Source organism: Aethalodelphis obliquidens, unplaced genomic scaffold (assembly GCF_003676395.1).
Source record: "Aethalodelphis obliquidens isolate GAN/ISIS:26980383/991018 unplaced genomic scaffold, ASM367639v1 scaffold9, whole genome shotgun sequence".
Classification (NCBI taxonomy): Eukaryota; Metazoa; Chordata; class Mammalia; order Artiodactyla; family Delphinidae; genus Aethalodelphis; species Aethalodelphis obliquidens.
In genome coordinates this window covers 43,254,933-43,270,115 of record NW_020837953.1, presented here as the reverse complement: position 1 = coordinate 43,270,115, position 15,183 = coordinate 43,254,933, and the positions used below count along the sequence as shown (strand labels likewise).

The 15,183-nt window shown below is 40.7% G+C and overlaps 1 protein-coding gene across 14 annotated transcripts in view; it reads left to right on the top strand.

Moving 5' to 3' along the window:
* VPS13D (vacuolar protein sorting 13 homolog D) overlaps positions 1 to 15,183 on the top strand; it is a 245,608-nt gene that overhangs the window by 150,992 nt on the left and 79,433 nt on the right. For 11 of the 14 annotated variants that reach the window (XR_003433445.1, XR_003433444.1, XM_027110129.1 and 8 more), the window contains 2 exons: positions 6,936 to 7,070; positions 8,239 to 8,406. Coding sequence is in view for 11 of the 14 variants with exons in the window: in XM_027110129.1 (XP_026965930.1) it covers positions 6,936 to 7,070; positions 8,239 to 8,406 (303 nt within the window). In the remaining 3 variants the exon portion in view is untranslated. Of the gene's footprint in view, positions 1 to 2,963; positions 3,707 to 6,935; positions 7,071 to 8,238; positions 8,407 to 9,087; positions 9,587 to 15,183 lie in introns of those variants that run through there. The other 3 variants (XM_027110137.1, XM_027110139.1, XM_027110140.1) reach the window with 3 other exon arrangements.

Here is a 15,183-nt window from a genome sequence, read left to right as displayed (position 1 = left end):
TATAACTTCATTTCAATTAAACATGCTCTTGTTCCAGAAGAATTTAAAGCAGACTCTGAAAATACATGCTGAAGGATTAAAAAATAAGTGAGAAAATAAAATAGAAAGTCCAGTAAATTGCACATTTGTATTAAATTATTTTAATATAAAGGCATTTCAATTCAGTGGAGAATATATAGATGTTTTAATAAATGCTATTGGACTAATTAGCCATATGGAAAAATATAAAATTAAATTTATTATTCACACTCTGTATAAGAATAAATTCCAAGTAGATTAGAGATTTACTGACATTATTAGCATGGAAAAGTGTTTTTACGTTTAAAAAAAGAAGAGTATTTGGCATGCTCTCTAAAATCCCTAAAATGTACATCATGTTAAACAAAAATATAATTGGAAAATAGGCCATATCCAAAAATTGTTAATTGGAAAATAGGCCATATCCAAAAATTGTTAACTGGCTTATAGCAGACCCAAACCAGCTGAGAACTACAAGGCAAGCTGGATTGAAAAAGGCCCAAAGGTCTGTTTGAAGGTGTTGGAAAGTTACCAGGACAGCCAGTACTTGAGGGGCCACGATTTATGAGAGGAAGGAGACTGCATAAGGTGAGCCCAGCATTTACTCTGGTTCTATTTTTGAGACAACTCTAATTTGTAAGTGGTGTAGGGAGAAAGGTGAATAAGTCAAGCAGAAAGCAGCTGCCCAAAGTCAGAGAATCCGAGGAAAGCTTTGGGCAGCCTCACAGGGCTGGCCAAGCAAGAGTGAGACTCCATTGCTACTGAGAGAGCTGGTAATTGAGGGGCTCAGATCTTTTTTTTTTTTTTAATTGAAGTATAGTTGACTTACAATGTTGTGTTAGTTTCACATGTACAGGGAAGTGATTCAGTCATACTTAACGTTCTTTTCCATTATAGGTTATTACAGGATATTGAATATAATTCCCTGTGCTATACAGTAGAACCTTGTTGTTTATCTGTTTTGTATCTGCTAATCCCAAACCCCTAATTTATCCTCCTCTGACCCCCGCTTTCCCCTTTGGTAACTACAAGTTTGTTTTCTATGTCTTTGAGTCTGTTTCTGTTTTGTAAATAAATTCATTTGTATCATATTTTAGATTCCACGTATAAGTGATATTATATGATATTTGTCTTTTTCTGACTTATTTCACTTAGTATGATAATCTCTAGGTCCATCCATGTTGCTGCAAATGGCATTGTTTCATTTTTTTTTAATAGCTGAGTAGTATTCCATTGTGTGTGTGTGTGTGTGTGTGTATGTGTTTGTGTACACACCGCATATTCTTTATCCATTCATCTGTCGATGGACATTTAGGTTGCTTCCATGTCTTGGCTATTGTAAATAGTGCAGCTGTGAACATTGGGGTTCATGTATCCTTTCGAAATAGTCTTCTCTGGATATATGCCCAGGAGTGGGATTGCTGGATCATATGGCAACTCTGTTTTTAGTTATTTAAGGAATCTCCATACTGTTTTCCATAGTGGCTGCATGTATTTACATTGCCACCAACAGTGTAGGAGGGTTCCCTTTTTTCCATACCCTCTGTAGCATTTTTATTATTTGTAGACTTTTTAATGATTGCCATTCTGACTGGTGTGAGGTGGTACCTCATTGTAGTTTCGATTTGCATTTCTCTAGTAATTAGGGATGTTGAGCATCTTTCCATGTGCATTTTGGCCATCTGTATGTCTTCTTTGGAGAAACGTCTATTTAGGCCTTCTGCCCTTTTTCTGATTGGGTTGTTTGTTTTTTTGTTATTGAGTTATATGAGCTGTTTGTATATTTTGGAAATTAAGACCCTGTTGGTCTCATTGTTTGCAAATATTTTCTCCCAGTCCGTAGGCTGTCTTTTCGTTTTGTTGATGGTTTCCTTTGCTGTGTAAAAGCTTATAAGTTTGATTAGGTCCCATTTGTTTATTTTTACTTTGATTTCTTTTGCCTTGGGAGAGTGACTTAAGAAAACATTGCTACGATTTACATCAGAAAATGTTTTGCCTATGTTCTCTTCTAGGAGTTTTATGGTGTCATGTCTTATATTTAAGTCTTTAAGCCATTTTGAGTTTATTTTTATGCATGGTGTGAGGGAATGTTCTCACTTCATTGATTTACATGCAGCTGTCCAGCTTTCCCAACACTACTTGCCAAAGAGACTGTCTTTTTTCCACTGTATATTCTTGCCTCCTTTGTCGAAGATTAATTGACCGTAGGTGTGGAGGGGCTCATATCTTACAGAGAAGGGACAGGCAGAACAGAAACCCCAATAGTCTGAGCTGTTTTGTTTCTTGAAGCAGATGCCAATTTCTAAGTAGTCTGAGAGAAGCCAAGCAAAAAGTAGCAGCCAAGAGGCTAACTAAATAGATCTTTTAGCAGTTTTATGGTGCTGGGGAGATCACAAGGGGAGGAATGGAATTGGTTTTCAGTTGAGACTGCTGAAGGACTATACCAAACCTTATAAAGATGGAAACAGACCAAGATTATCTTTACAAGGACTGAAAGCCAGCCTTGAAAACACTGATTGGATTAATAAGCCTCTTTAACTGCCTGCCAGACACTAAAGACTCATTTAAAATCTATAAGTTTTTATACAGAGTGTAGCATCCAATCACAGATTACCAGGCCTATCAAGAGAAAAAACAGACGCTAGAAACAGACACTAGAAACAGAGAAACCAGATGTTGACATTATCAGACACAGAATTTAAAATAAGTGTAAATGTGTTCAAGAAGTTTACCAGAAAACTGTAATTTATATTTTTAACATAATCAGATAATAAAGGAATAATACAGACTAGAATTTTTTCACAAACTTAGAAGAAAGAAATTTGGACAAAATGTCACCAAATCAAATATAGCAATATATAAGAAGAAAAATACAGTTGACCCTTGAACAACATGGGGTTTGAACTGCATGGGTCCACTTATATACTGATTTTTTTTTTTTCCAGTAAATGCAGCACTGCATGATCATGGTTGGTCGAATCTGTGGATGTGGAACTGTGGATATGGAGGGCTGACTGTAAAGCTACATGAGAATTTTTGACTGTATAGGGGATTGGCACTCCTAACCCTCACGTTGTTCAAGGGCCAACTGTATATCATAACCAAATCAGGTTTATGCCAGGGTTGTAAGTTTACTTTACATTTCCAAATAAATCATGTCATTCACCACATCAGCAGAATGAAAGAATTTAAAAATATGATTATCTCAATAGTTGCACAGAAGTCTTTTGACAAAATTCAGCATCCATTTATGATAAGAACTCAGGAAACAAAAAAATAGAAAGGAACTGCCTTAATCTGATAAAGTGTCTCCATAAAAAAGCTGCCCCAAATATCGTACACAGTGATGACCTATTGAAAGCAGGGAAGGATGGCCATTTTCACCACTTCTGTTCACTGTTACGTTGGAGATCCTAGCCAGTGCAATAAATAAATAAAAGGTATAAAGACTGGATAGGAAAATGAAAACTTTATTGTTTGCAGAGAACATGATTACCTAGAAAATCTAAAAGGATATACAACTAAGTTATTAGAATAAATAAGTAAATTTAACAAGGTCACTGAAGACATTGTACAGAAATCAGTTGTATTTCTATATGTCAGAGAAAAGGAAAATTTGAAGGATGTCTTTACAACACCATTAAGAAAACATCAAATACAATATCATCTATTGCTCTGTAACGAATCATGCCAAAACTTAGTAGTTTAAAACAACCATTTTATTTGTTGACAAATCTGTGGGTCAGCAATTTAGACTGGACTTAGCTGGGTGCTGTTTCCGCTGGACTTACTTGTGGTTATTGATGTGGCTGCAGTCACCTGCCAGTCAGCTGAGACCAAAGGGTATATAAGATGACCTCACAACCGTGTCAGGCGCTTGGTGTTGGCTGTCAATAGACCCCCTTCCACGTGGTCTCTCGTCTTCAAGGAAGCTAGTCTCAGCCTCTTCACATGGTGGAAACATCAAAAAGGGTGGAGCAGAAGCTCCGAGATCTCTTGAGGCCAAAGCTCAGAGATTGCACGTTACTTCTGCTGCACTTTATTGTTTGAAGCAAGTTATAAGGTCAGTGCAGATTCAGGCGAAGGGGAAATAGACTCTGCTAATGATAGAAGATGCAAAGAATTTGTGGCCATTTCTACTGTACCACAGATACCTAGGAATAAATCCAACAAAGTGTGTACAAGACCTCTGCACAGAAAGCAATTAAATATTACTGAGAGAAATTTTAAAAGGGCTAAACAAGTAAAGGGGTGCACCATGTTAATACATTGGAAGATTGAATATTATAAAGTTGTCATTTCTTCTCAAATTGATCTATAGATTCAATGGAGTCTTGATAAAAATTCTAGCAATTTCTTTGGTGGCAGATTGACAGGCTGCTTCTAAAATTTATTTGGAGATGAAAAGTGCAAAGAGTAACGAAGGTAGTTCTGAAGAAAAAGAACAAAGTTGGCGAGCTTACACTAACATACTTCAAAATTATTATAAAACTATAGTAATTAAGACAGTGTGGTATTGACAGAAGGCAGGGCAAAATGAAACACAAAGGAGAATCCAAAAACAGACACATATAAGTACATTCACTTGACTTATGACAAAGTTACCCTGTACTACAATAAGGGGAAGGATGGCCTTTCAATAAATGTTATTCAGTTGATTAGATACCCATGTGGAAAAAATGCTTCTTGATCTGTGCTTTAGAACATATATAATAATCACGTTCAGGTAGATTGTAGATTTAAATGTGAAGAGCAGAACAATAAAAATTCTGTAAGTAAACATATGGGAATATCTTTATGACCTTAGTGTAGGTAATTTCTTAACTATGACCTAGAAAGTTCTTTCCATAAAGGAAAGATTGTTAAGTTGGATTTCATTAAAACTAAGAATGTCTGCTATCAAAAAGCACCGAGTGATAAGACAAGTCCCATAATGGGAGAAGATACTTGCAGTATATTCATGAAACAGAAGACTTGTATACAGAATGTATAAGAAAAACTCCTACAAAACTATAAGGAAAAAACAGACAATCCACTATGAAAATGAGCAAAAGACTCAAGTAGGAACTTAACAAAAAAGTATATCCACGAGGCTGATGTGTGTATTATCAGGTGCGTAATCTCATCCTTCAACAAGAAGATGGAAATTAAAACCACACTGAGTTACCATTACACACCCATTAGAATATTTGTTTTTTAAAAAGCTATCTTTGGGACTTCCATAGTGGCGCAGTGGTTAAGAATCCGCCTGCCAATGCAGGGGACACAGGTTCGATCCCTGGTCCGGGAAGATCCCACATGCCGGGGAGCAACTAAGCCCGTGCACCACAACTACTGAGCCTGCGCTCTGGAGCCCGCGAGCCACAACTACTGAGCCTGTGTGCCACAACTACTGAAGCCCGCGTGCCTAGAGCCCATGCTCTGCAACAAGAGAAGCCACCGTGATGAGAAGCCCGCGCACCGCAACAGAGTAGCCCCCACTCGCTGCAACTAGAGAAAGCCTGCGCGCAGCAACAAAGACCCAACACAGCCAAAAATAAATAAATAAATTAATTAATTAATTTCTAAAAAGCTATCTTTACCACGTGTTGGTGAGGATGTAGCATAACAGGAAATTTCATAGACGGCTGCAGGGAGAGTAAGCCGGTTCAGCTGCCTCGGAAAACTGCTTGGCAGCAGAGGCTATAAGGTTGAATGTGTACGTTCTTTATGACCCGGCAGTTCCACTTCCAGGTAGATATTCAAGAAAAATGCATACAAATGTGCCCCAAAAGACATGTCCAAGAATGTTCATAGCAGCATTATACATAATAGCAAAAAAATGGAAACAGCACAACTGTTGCATCAACAGCAGTGGTTAAATAGTTTTATTCATATGTTGGAATACTGTGTAGCACTGACAGCTGTGTTTAAACTGCAGCTGTTTGCAGCAACCTAGTGACTCACAGACTTACTGTTGATGTCAGAAGCCACATACAATAAAGTCCATACTGATGATTGCATTTAGATAGAATTCAAAGCGGGAAAAACTCAGCTGTGGTGCTGGAAGTCAAGATACTGGTTACCACGGGCTTCCCTGGTGGCGAAGTGGTTAAGGATCTGCCTGCCAATGCAGGGGACACGGGTTTGAGCCCTGGTCCGGGAAGCTCCCACGTGCCGCGGAGCTACTGAGCCTGCACTCTAGAGCCTGCGAGCCACAACTACTGAGCCCACGTGCCACAACTACTGAAGTCTGCATGCCTAGAGCCTGTGCCCCGCAACGAGAGAAGCCACCGTGATGAGAAGCCCGCGCACCACAACGAAGAGTAGCCCCCGCTCACCGCAACTGGAGAAAGCCTGCACGCAGCGCCAAAGACCCAGTACAGCCAAAAAAACCCGATATAAATAAATAAATAAATTTATTTTTTAAAAAAAGCATACTGGTTACCTTAGGGGAAGAGGGGGTCTTGATGGGAGGTCCACAAAGAGGGGATGGTGGTGTGGTGCTTCCAAGTTGAGGATAATAACCGACTTTCTGGTCTGCGTGGTGGTTACATGGTTGTGTTTACTTTGAGAAAAATCACTGAACCGTACATTTGATTAGTACACCTTTCCGTATGTGTGGTATGCTTCAGTCAAAAAGTAGAACGTGACATACAGATCCAAAACAGACCAGAAAGATTGTGCTGTGAAGCTAAGAGTGTTTATTTTTATGTGATATATGTTACTTTGAGTGATATATCTATATATTTTTTTTATATATTCCTAATATTTTACTTTTGTAATTACAGGGGAAAATCCTTATTTATGAATATCATAACCTTGATTCTCATTGGAAAGTTGACATGACTTGTAGCTTTCATGGAATTCAGAATTACAGTACCCTGGAAGGCCATCACATGGCTAAAGCATATCGTTGCCTTTCTCCCCCTAACTAGGCCCTCAAAAGCACCTTGGGATTTCCATTGATTCGGTTTGAAGATGCCGTGATTAATCTGGATCCATTCACTCGGGTACATCCCTATGAGACCAAGGAATTCATCATCAATGATATCCTCAAACATTTCCAGGAGGTGAGCTTTGGAGCAGTACTTAGTGGCTGGAGCATAAGCAGAATGATTGTTTTAGTTGTTTGGGAATTCTGGTTACTGACATGTCACTATTGACAACCCAGATGAACATTTCAGCTCTGATTGTTGTGTTATGGGTCACATCACAGCCCATGAAGTCCACACACATCATGAAACTCTTGAGACAGTGCATCTGATTTATGAACGGATAATCTTGTCTCTCAGAACTGGTCTCAGGGGCTTCCACTAGATCAGTCACAATGTTAAGGGTTTAATTGAGGCTTTCATGACAATGCAAAAGACTGTGAATGTGAACCCTGTTTGCCAGGCATGGGCCTACTTTCAGTGACCACATCAGTGTTCTTGGAGCCTATGAAATCCTGCCCTAGAGCTGAACTTAAAAAGTTTTTATCAAGTTTGGATATTTTCCATTTTGTATTTATTATCCAGACTGCAAAGACCAAAATCTAAAGCCAAGACGTACTCTTCGATGACTAGAAGGGTCAAGATCATATCAAATTTATTTGCTGTCAGAGTTAAAGTGTATCCTATGCGTGTTCCCTTCTCTCCTTCCTCCCTCCTATCTCCCCCCCCTTTCTTTCTTTGCTTCCTTCCTTGACCTCCCTCACCGGTGATATTTCCACTGCACTGTGAGGAGAGTGAGATAGCGGATATCCCTGGACTGTGGAGTCAGGCAGCGGGAGCACACAGGAAGTGGGGGGGGTTGCTGGGTAGATCTGAACGTGCCCACTCTATGCACCACCCGCTCGGCAGACTCTGAGGGGTCTCTGAGGGGTCTCCAGGTCTGCTTCCTCCCTCACTTTCCTTTTCAAACTCTCCCCGCTGCTGGCTAGTTCCCTATTTGTAGAGTGGTGGAAAGGAGAGTGTGCTATATATACTAATAAGTATTTGTAAAGAGTCTTACCTGTTTCATAGCTTTTTTTTTTCTTCTGAATGGCTTCGAAGAGTATAAGAGTACTGAGAGTACTGGGAGAGGTTTAGGGCAGAGCTCACGAAGGGCAGGAGCTCACAGTTGATGAGAATTAAAGGGTGATTGTTGGTGTTGGTGGGAACGGAGGACAAGAGAGATTTCTAACCTTTTTGCTTGGGATGCTCGATCTGCAAATATAAACAGGTGCTGGTTTTCTTCTTTCCCTGCTCTGTTTGACAGGAACTCCTCAGCCAGGCAGCTCGAATCCTGGGATCAGTGGACTTCCTCGGCAATCCCATGGGGCTTTTGAATGATGTTTCTGAAGGGGTGACTGGACTGATAAAGTATGGAAATGTTGGGGGCCTTATCAGAAATGTTACACACGGAGTATCAAACTCTGCTGCCAAGGTAAGGAAATAGAGGTGAAATTCCATTGTAATTAGCCTCAGGAGTCCTCTACATTACTGTAACTTCTTTTAGAGTTAATAGGTTGTGAGAAGTTACATACATGGCCTTGGCTTCATCACCCATGTGCCCTGCCTTTCCCGCACCTCCAATAGCCCGGCCCCAGGCCATCAAGTGCTCCTCTGCACTCTCTCCCCTTCCTCCTCTCCGTTCCCACTGCGTTCATCCAGGCTGTGATTGTCTCTTCCCTCGCCCACTGCCATAGCCTCCTGCCCCCTGACTCCACCGCAGCTCTCACAATGCCACCAGAATGAACTCACTTTATAAAACATAGAACTTGATCGTGCCATTCTCCCACCTAATATCCACCCGTTATTACCCACAGCTCACGGGATAAAGTCCAAACTGTGGTACGGCCTTCTAGAGCGAAGCAACCCTTTAAGTCATCTGAGTCCAGCAGCGGAAAGACAGCAGTGTAATTCTGCTGTGTCTTGCTGTATAGCTGGCTTTTTTGTTCATTGGCTTCCTGTTTGGTGGACATCTTGTTATTCCATAGTTCAATTTTTGGCAGGAGCTGATTTTACGTGTGAAGCTGGAAAAAGGTGAACGTAGTTGAAGGGGGGTTGCTGTTTGATAACATGCAAAAGGCGTCTAAAGACTCTGCTTTCCTTCCCTTCCTGTCAGCTCGACAGAGTTTCCTTCTAGAGATTGACCTTTTCACGAATGAACCAGCATTGGGAGAGCGCCTGTGCTCCCCGCTTGTCTACCATAGAGCGTTGTTGTAGCAAAGTCATAGGTGCACTTGTGCCGTGGCCACTAGGATGATGGCTTCACCGTAGAGAGCCTTTCAAGTGCCACGTAGGAATTTATCTTGATGAGCAGGTAAGGAGGTAGAGTTGAATGGCAACATTTCTCTGTTGCATAGCATTCTTGGTAATAATGTGTGTAAGTTGGGAATTTATTCCTGTTTTCCAGACTCTTTTCTAGAGCTGCTGGATCTTAAGTCAGATCAGGTTTTTCAATACAGGCAGATCTCGTTTTCTTACGCTGCGCAGATAGTGCGTGTTTTACAACTTGAAGGTCTGTGGCGACCCCACGTGTCCAGCGCGTCTGTAGGCGCTATTTTTCCAGCAGCATCTGCTCACTTCATGTCTCTGTGTCCCATTTTGGTAATTCTTGAAATATTTCAGACTTCTTCATTATGATTATATTTGTTATGGTGATCTGTGATCGGTGATCTTTGATGTTATATTGCAAAAAGATTATGATTCGCTGAAGACTCACATGGTGGTTAGCATTTTTTAGTAATAAAGTATTTTTAAATTAAGACGTATGCATTATTTTTTTAGACATCATGCTGTTGTGCGCTTAACGACAGTGTAGTGTAAACTTAACGTTGTCTTCACTGGGAAACCAAAAAATTTGTGTGACTCACTTTATTGCAGCATTCGCTTGATTGTGGTGATCTGAAACGGAACCCACAGTCTCTCAGAGGTATGCCTTTGCTGGACTTACATTAAACCAGAACAAAAGGTACTGTTTGGCTTGTGGTTCAAAATAGGCAACACTCTTTAACTTTTCGAGAAACGGTGAAAGGTAGAGAGGCAAGGGACTTTCTAAATCATGGTTTGGAAATGGACTCCGGGTCGTAGTCTGAATGAGTGTGCACATTTCTGCCTTGAATCATTGCGTATGCTGCCCTTGGACCTTCACCCCTGACAGCAACATAAAAGTGGCACAGATTCCTCAATGTTCTTTTGCTACTAAACTTGATATAAACAGATGCAGTTAAAATATTTACTTGTATACACCTGTAATTTATATAATATTGTACATCAGCTATACTTCAATTAAAAAATTTTAGTTGTGGTGCTCAGTTTAAAGATTTTACTTAGTTTTTTAAAACTCTAATTAGGGGCTTCCCTGGTGGCGCAGTGATTGAGAGTCCGCCTGCCAATGCAGGGGACGCTGGTTCGTGCCCCGGTCTGGGAGGATCCCACGTGCCGCAGAGCAGCTGGGCCCGTGAGCCATGGCTGCTGGGCCTGCGCGTCCGGAGCCTGTACTCCACTGCGGGAGGGGCTGCAGCGGTAAGAGGCCCGCGTACCGCCAAAAAAACAAAAACAAAACAAACCCTCTAATTAACATAGGACAGTCTCTTTAGTTTTATAATTCCTTTCTCTATTTTTGTACCCCTGGGCTTTGTTTTCATTAAAAAAAAAAAAAAAAGGCACTTATGGTTTATTGGAAGGCCTTCCTCAGCCTGGAATATGCCCTGACTTTATAGCTTACTATGAGAATAAAATGAGATATGACCTTATGAAAACTTTGTAAAAAATGAACTGAACAAGAGAAATGGGTTTTCACTTTGACTCTTAGGTTTACATCAATGTAAAATGTACAAACTTTAGCCACCAGGATACCATTAATGCCCTGGAAACGAAAGCCAGTATATTATAGTCTACAGAAGAGGAGGGACTCAGGCTCGGAGAGTGGGAGATTCACACTCCGCTTGGGCCAGTTTGGCTGTTAGGGCCCTCTAGCTACCCTTGTGGATGAGAATGAAGACATCGGGATCTTAACTTGCCTGTGAGCTCTACACAGGTGAGACCTTGTGTGGGTTTCTCCAGAGTTTCTCTACAACATCCCGGTGAAAAGGGTTGGCGCTTTCTTTATTCTCTCTCATTCGGGGACATCTCATTCATCATCTTCTTCTGTTTCCCCTGGAAAACTGTTTTTGAACCTTGAGGGTCAGTATGAGAATATAACGTAAGCAGAAAGAAAGGGCAGCATACTCCTTACCTCCACCCTCACTCCCAAATCCATATGAAGGCCTGGGTGGCAGTGATCTTGTGTCTTGCTGGATATCATGCTTTATCTTGTTGTTGGATTTGCATAAGGGTACTGTTTTCCAGGACCCAAGGCTTCTTGAGTGGGAACCCTACTCCCCATGTGGTCGGCGTCCTTCTTCATGCTTTTTCTTGCCTTTAATGAGCTAATCAGTATTGGCGTCACAGACTGCTGCTCAGAGGAATTGCTATGTAATTTATTTTGATACCAGGAGCCCTGGGTGTGTGATAACAATTAGTCCATATATCTATCACGAGAAAACAAAGAGACTTAAAATTACCACTTCATTTTGGAAATGGTAGCTTCAAAAGCCAGGTCTGTCAGCTAAATGCCCATTCAGGTCATCTGTGATTCTGCATGTATGCAGTTTGGCCAAAGATCTCCATTTTCTTGTAGTTTTGTGGGTTGAAATCAGACCTTTAATGTTGCTTTGGGGGAATGTTTTGTTTGCTTTTCTGTGTACACAAGAAGAGTTTAAGGAAGTGCAAATGACCACAGTAATCAACCATTGGCCTGTGGGAAGTATCCCTTTAAAGAGTGCCTGAGTTCCAGTGGTTAAAGAACGGGGTCAGACAAGACAGAACTGCACCTCGCCGAGCCCCAGCCAGCCAGCCCCACTTGGCTGCAGAAACCAAAGGGCTGTAACCTTGTTTTGTTTTGTTTTTTAAATAAATTTATTTATCTAGCTGTCTATCTATCTATTTATTTATTTATTTAACTTTATTTATTTTTGGCTGCACTGGGTCTTCATTGCTGCCTGCGGGCTTTCTCTTGTTGTGGCGAACGGGGGCTACTCTTCGTTGTGGTGCGCGGGCTTCTCATTGCGATGGCTTCTCTTGTTGTGGAGCACGGGCTCTAGGTGCGCGGGCTCAGTAGTTGTGGCTCCTGGGCTGTAGAGCACAGGCTCAGTAGTTTTGGTACACGGGCTTAGTTGCTCTGCGGCATGTCGGATCTTCCCGGACCAGGGATCAAACCTATGTCCCCTGCATTGGCAGGCGGATTCCCAACCACTGCGCCACCAGGGAAGTCCTGTAACCTTGGTTTAATAGGCTTTGAATGTAGTGGAGAAGCCCCATAAACCTCTTGAAATTAATTATCAATATTGTATATATGTGTATTTTCCTGAAGCAAGGATCTGAAGTCTTTATTGGATTGTCAGAGAGGTTCATGCCTCCCAAGAGATAATAAATCATTATTGTAGACATAGGGTTGAGCATTGAGGGCACTTGGTAGTCAGAATACCTGGGTTCTAATCCCATTCCTACACTTAAATAATCTTTTTCTCTGTTGATCTTGAGGGAATGTTTTTTTTTTTTTTTTCTGATCTATGAGAAGGTGGTGGTAATTTCCCCTGTCCCACTGACCTGAGGAGCAAAACATTTGAAGATGTAAAAACCCAGCGAGAAGTTAAAAGGGAACTCATTCTGTCACTTAAGAAGGTGATAGACCTGCGGCTCTCAGCTGTGTGTGGGTGAATGTTGTGAATTATTCACAGCAAATTTTTAATTTCAGGTCTACCACGTCCACTTCTGGAATTTCTCATTACATTTTAAACTGTTATTTAATTTATTTCATATTAGCATCAAGGAACCAGAACTAGGAGGTAATCTATGCCCTTTATCCCCTTTGTTTCTCTTAGCCTCTTCTTCTGTTCCCCCAAACCCCAGAAATCAGCTTATGGATTCCAGATCTAAGGTGATATGATTTAGGGATTAGCCTCCAAGCTGTGAGCATCTATCCCATGACTCTCTTGCCTGGATCTTGGTAAAATGACTCTAACCCTTTGAGTAGACCCTCAAAGATCTGATCGTATTCCTAAGGCCATGACAGGATGATTGCCTCTGGAATCCTTTCTAGGAATATGATCTAGTTAAGAAAAGCACAGCATTTCAAATTCCAAAACCATGTCAGAGGAGCAGTTTCCCTCTGCTGCACGAATTGAAAAGAGCATGCTTTTCCCTAGTTGAGTGTCATTTGAATATCCACAAGACCCTCTAACCTCTTTGAAAGCCAGAGAATTGGGGAGATATTCATTGAACAGATTTCCTCTCTTAGATAGGCTCTCATTTCCCTTCTGTCTATGATTATTTTGTGATTATTTTCATATACTTACAGAAAAATTACATAGTTATTCTTAAAATTAAAAAAGTTCTTTTCAAACCAAGAAAATCTCAGATGTTAACAGTAGAACAAATGATTCCATTCTCTTTTCTGCCCCTGTAGAATCTGAGTGTTTTCTCTCTACAGCTGTCATCTGGTCTTCCTAAGGGAAGAAAGACAATAGCGTACTTAATTTCTTCCAGCAAAGGAGAGGAGCACTTTTGATCATCACTAATGGAACCTCTGCTCTGTTATGTCCTACTTTCCATCCCTCTCTTGGTGTCTTTGTCAAGGCGATATAGGATGCTTTTGATCTTCGGTACTTTTTTGATCTCAGTTATGTTTTGACTCTACGCTTATGAATGCAAATATTTTAATAATTTTCCCTGTTTTCAACTAAATGTTTTTCATCAAAGGCAGTTGTTGTTCATGGAATTAGAATTCATGGTTTATTGTTCACTAAAGGTTAGCTTTACTGATAACTTTTACAATTGTATGATAGGTTTCTTTCTTTCTCTTTGGCTCTAGAGCATTTATTTCTACCAAGCCCAGATTTCCCAGCTCAAATTCTACAGATCTAAATTTTTGTCAAGGAGATACGAATTTTCTGTCAGTTTTAGTTAATACATTTTATCCTATATAGCTTTAGCCATTGTTTTATTGTTTTAAATCAGTTTTGTTTGTTATGAATTGGATAAAGACCTAATAGCTTCATATATTTCTTGGTGCAAAGAGCATTAGTAGGAAAAAGGTGCAGGAACAGGGTTGACACTCCCTGCTTCATTAAGGAAAACATACTCACTTGTAAACATTAATTGAGCACCTTCTCTTTGTCAGGCCTTGTGATAGACTCCTTACGTACATTGTCTTGTGTATGTTAATCTCGATTCTTCAAATCAGGAAACCGAGACGTAAAGAAGTTAAACAATTTTTTCAAGGTCATACAACTGGAAATGACAGAGAGAGTATGAAACCAAGTCCAGCTAATTCTAAAGGCCTTGTTTTTTCCCCTCTGTGATGTCTCTCCTTTGTGTGTGTGAGGCTTTCTTCCAGGCACTATAGGGAATATGAAAAGTTACTTACTGTTAGCTTCCCACCAGAAGCTTATTATTTGACATCACTTGGTTAGCTTGTAAGGTGACTGCTGTCACATCACCTATGTCACAAAGCAGGCCCTCAGGAAATTGTGCTGGTTGTGGTCATTCTTGTGTGGGATTAGTTATGACCGTCGCCAGCTCCTTTATAGACAGTAAGACCCTTTGTGATTGCAAATGTGGTTTTACTCATGTGATATCATTTGATCATCAGAATAACCTGGTCAATAGATAGGACAGGCAGCATTAGCCCCAGTACATAAGTGAAGAAACTGAGGCCCAGAGAGGTAAGGTGACTTCCCCAGGGTCAACCAGGAACCTGTGGAGCCAGCACCTGATCTTCTGCGATGGCGTCTGAATTTTCATTTTTAGCTGCACTTTGGAGATATTGCTAACTGCTTGATTTGTTCTAGACATTCCTCTATATGTTAAAAAATAAAAACAACAATGAGAAAAGCAAAGAGCCCTGCCTCGACTCAGAATGAATTTCGATAGCTTTTAGGAAAATCCTCTGAAGATAAATACAAGCAAGTTAAGTGAGGAAGAGAGAGAGGGAAATTGAGACTGTTTGCATAGTTCAGTAGAAAACCTAGCTAGCACTTTAGATGGTATTTTGTTCTTTGGTCTCTGTTTGGGGTACCATATGTGGAGGAGCCACTTCCCTTCCGAGAGAACCTTTCACTGGCCCTTTGTGCCCAGGAAACCAGATTTGGGGCATAGCAGTGATCCAGTGGAAACT